At 61.6% G+C, this 1,787-nt stretch overlaps 1 protein-coding gene across 1 annotated transcript in view; it reads left to right on the forward strand.

Annotated features, from left to right (window-relative positions):
- POLR2A (polymerase (RNA) II (DNA directed) polypeptide A, 220kDa) overlaps nt 1-1,787 on the forward strand; it is a 25,046-nt gene that overhangs the window by 22,534 nt on the left and 725 nt on the right. The window contains exons 28-29 of the mRNA XM_010571165.1: nt 390-539; nt 1,188-1,696. Coding sequence (XP_010569467.1) covers nt 390-539; nt 1,188-1,696 — 659 coding nt within the window. The remainder of the gene's footprint in view (nt 1-389; nt 540-1,187; nt 1,697-1,787) is intronic.

Below are 1,787 nucleotides of genomic sequence, written 5' to 3' on the forward strand. Positions count from 1 at the left end.
GGGGGCTGTTGGGGGGCTGGGGTGTTTTGGGGGACTCTGAGATGGGTTAGAGAGTTTGGGGGGGCTGTTAAGAGGGACTGAGGTGGACTGGGAGAGTGCTGGGGGGGCTTTGGGACAGAACGGGGTCCCTGGGGTAGACTGGAGGGAAAATTGGTGGTCCCTGGGGCAGTCTGGGATCAGATTTGGCGTCCTAGGGGCAGTTTTGGGGTCCCAGGAGCAGGTGGGGGGGGCATACTGGGGTCCCTGGGGCAGACTGGGGCGCACCCGAGGTGGATTTGGGATCCTGGAGGCAAACGGAAGGGGGGGTGTCCTTGTGGTAGATTTGGGGTCTCTAGGGCAGTTTTGGGGGTCCTGACCGCCCATTTTTGACACACCACCCCCTCCCCCAGGTAGCGGCATGACCCCGGGGGGTGCCGGCTTCTCCCCCAGCGCCGCCTCCGATGCCAGTGGCTTCAGCCCCGGCTACTCCCCAGCGTGGTCGCCCACCCCTGGCTCTCCCGGCTCCCCGGGGCCCTCCAGCCCCTACATCCCCTCCCCAGGTGAGTACAACACCCCAAAACACTTCCCAATGCCCCAAAATACCCTACAACACTCTACAGGACCCCCACAACACCCCTACAATGCCCCCACAACCCCTCCACAACACCCCAACAACACAATACCCTATGCCATGCCCCACAACACCCCCCAACTCCACAACACGCTACAGTGCTCTTCAATCCCCTCTCCACACCCCTACAACACCCCAACGCCCTGACAACATGCTGCAACATCCCCACACCACCAGCACCACATGCCCCCAACACCCTCCAATCCCCTACAAAACCCAACATCACCTGACAACACCCCCACAACCCACCGCACAACACCCCAGCACCCCCAAAACACTCCCCCAACACCCTACAATGCCCCACAAGATACTATAACCCTGGACAACACCCCACTGCCCCCCAAACACCCCCACAACACTCCCAACACCCTACAATGCCTGCGCAGAACCTCACAACACCCTATATAACACCCCTAGTGCTTACAACACCCCCCACAACACCCCGAATACCCTACAACAACCCCCACAACGCCCCACAACAGCCCACAGTGCCACACAATACCCCTACAACACCCGATAGCACCCCACAACACCTGTCTGGGGGGCCTCCTGTCACCCTGCTATGTTCTCTCTGCAGGCGGCGCCATGTCACCCAGCTACAGCCCGACATCACCTGCCTACGAGCCGCGCTCACCTGGGGGCTACACCCCACAGAGCCCCAGCTACAGCCCGACGTCGCCCAGCTACAGCCCGACGTCGCCCAGCTACAGCCCGACATCGCCCAACTACAGCCCGACGTCACCCAGCTACAGCCCAACATCACCCAGCTACAGCCCGACCTCACCCAGTTACAGCCCGACCTCGCCCAGCTACAGCCCAACATCACCCAGCTACAGCCCGACTTCCCCCAGTTACAGTCCGACCTCTCCCAGTTACAGCCCGACGTCACCCAGTTACAGCCCCACCTCGCCCAGTTACAGCCCGACATCACCCAGTTACAGCCCCACCTCACCCAGTTACAGTCCGACATCTCCGAGTTACAGCCCGACTTCCCCCAGCTACAGCCCAACCTCTCCCAGTTACAGCCCTACTTCTCCCAGTTACAGCCCCACCAGCCCCAACTACAGCCCCACCAGCCCCAACTATACCCCAACTTCTCCCAGTTACAGCCCCACTTCTCCCAGTTACAGCCCCACCAGCCCCAACTACACCCCGACCTCCCCCAACTACAGCCCCA

This window comes from Haliaeetus leucocephalus, unplaced genomic scaffold (assembly GCF_000737465.1).
Source record: "Haliaeetus leucocephalus isolate CR32 unplaced genomic scaffold, Haliaeetus_leucocephalus-4.0 Scaffold308, whole genome shotgun sequence".
NCBI classification, from domain to species: domain Eukaryota; kingdom Metazoa; phylum Chordata; class Aves; order Accipitriformes; family Accipitridae; genus Haliaeetus; species Haliaeetus leucocephalus.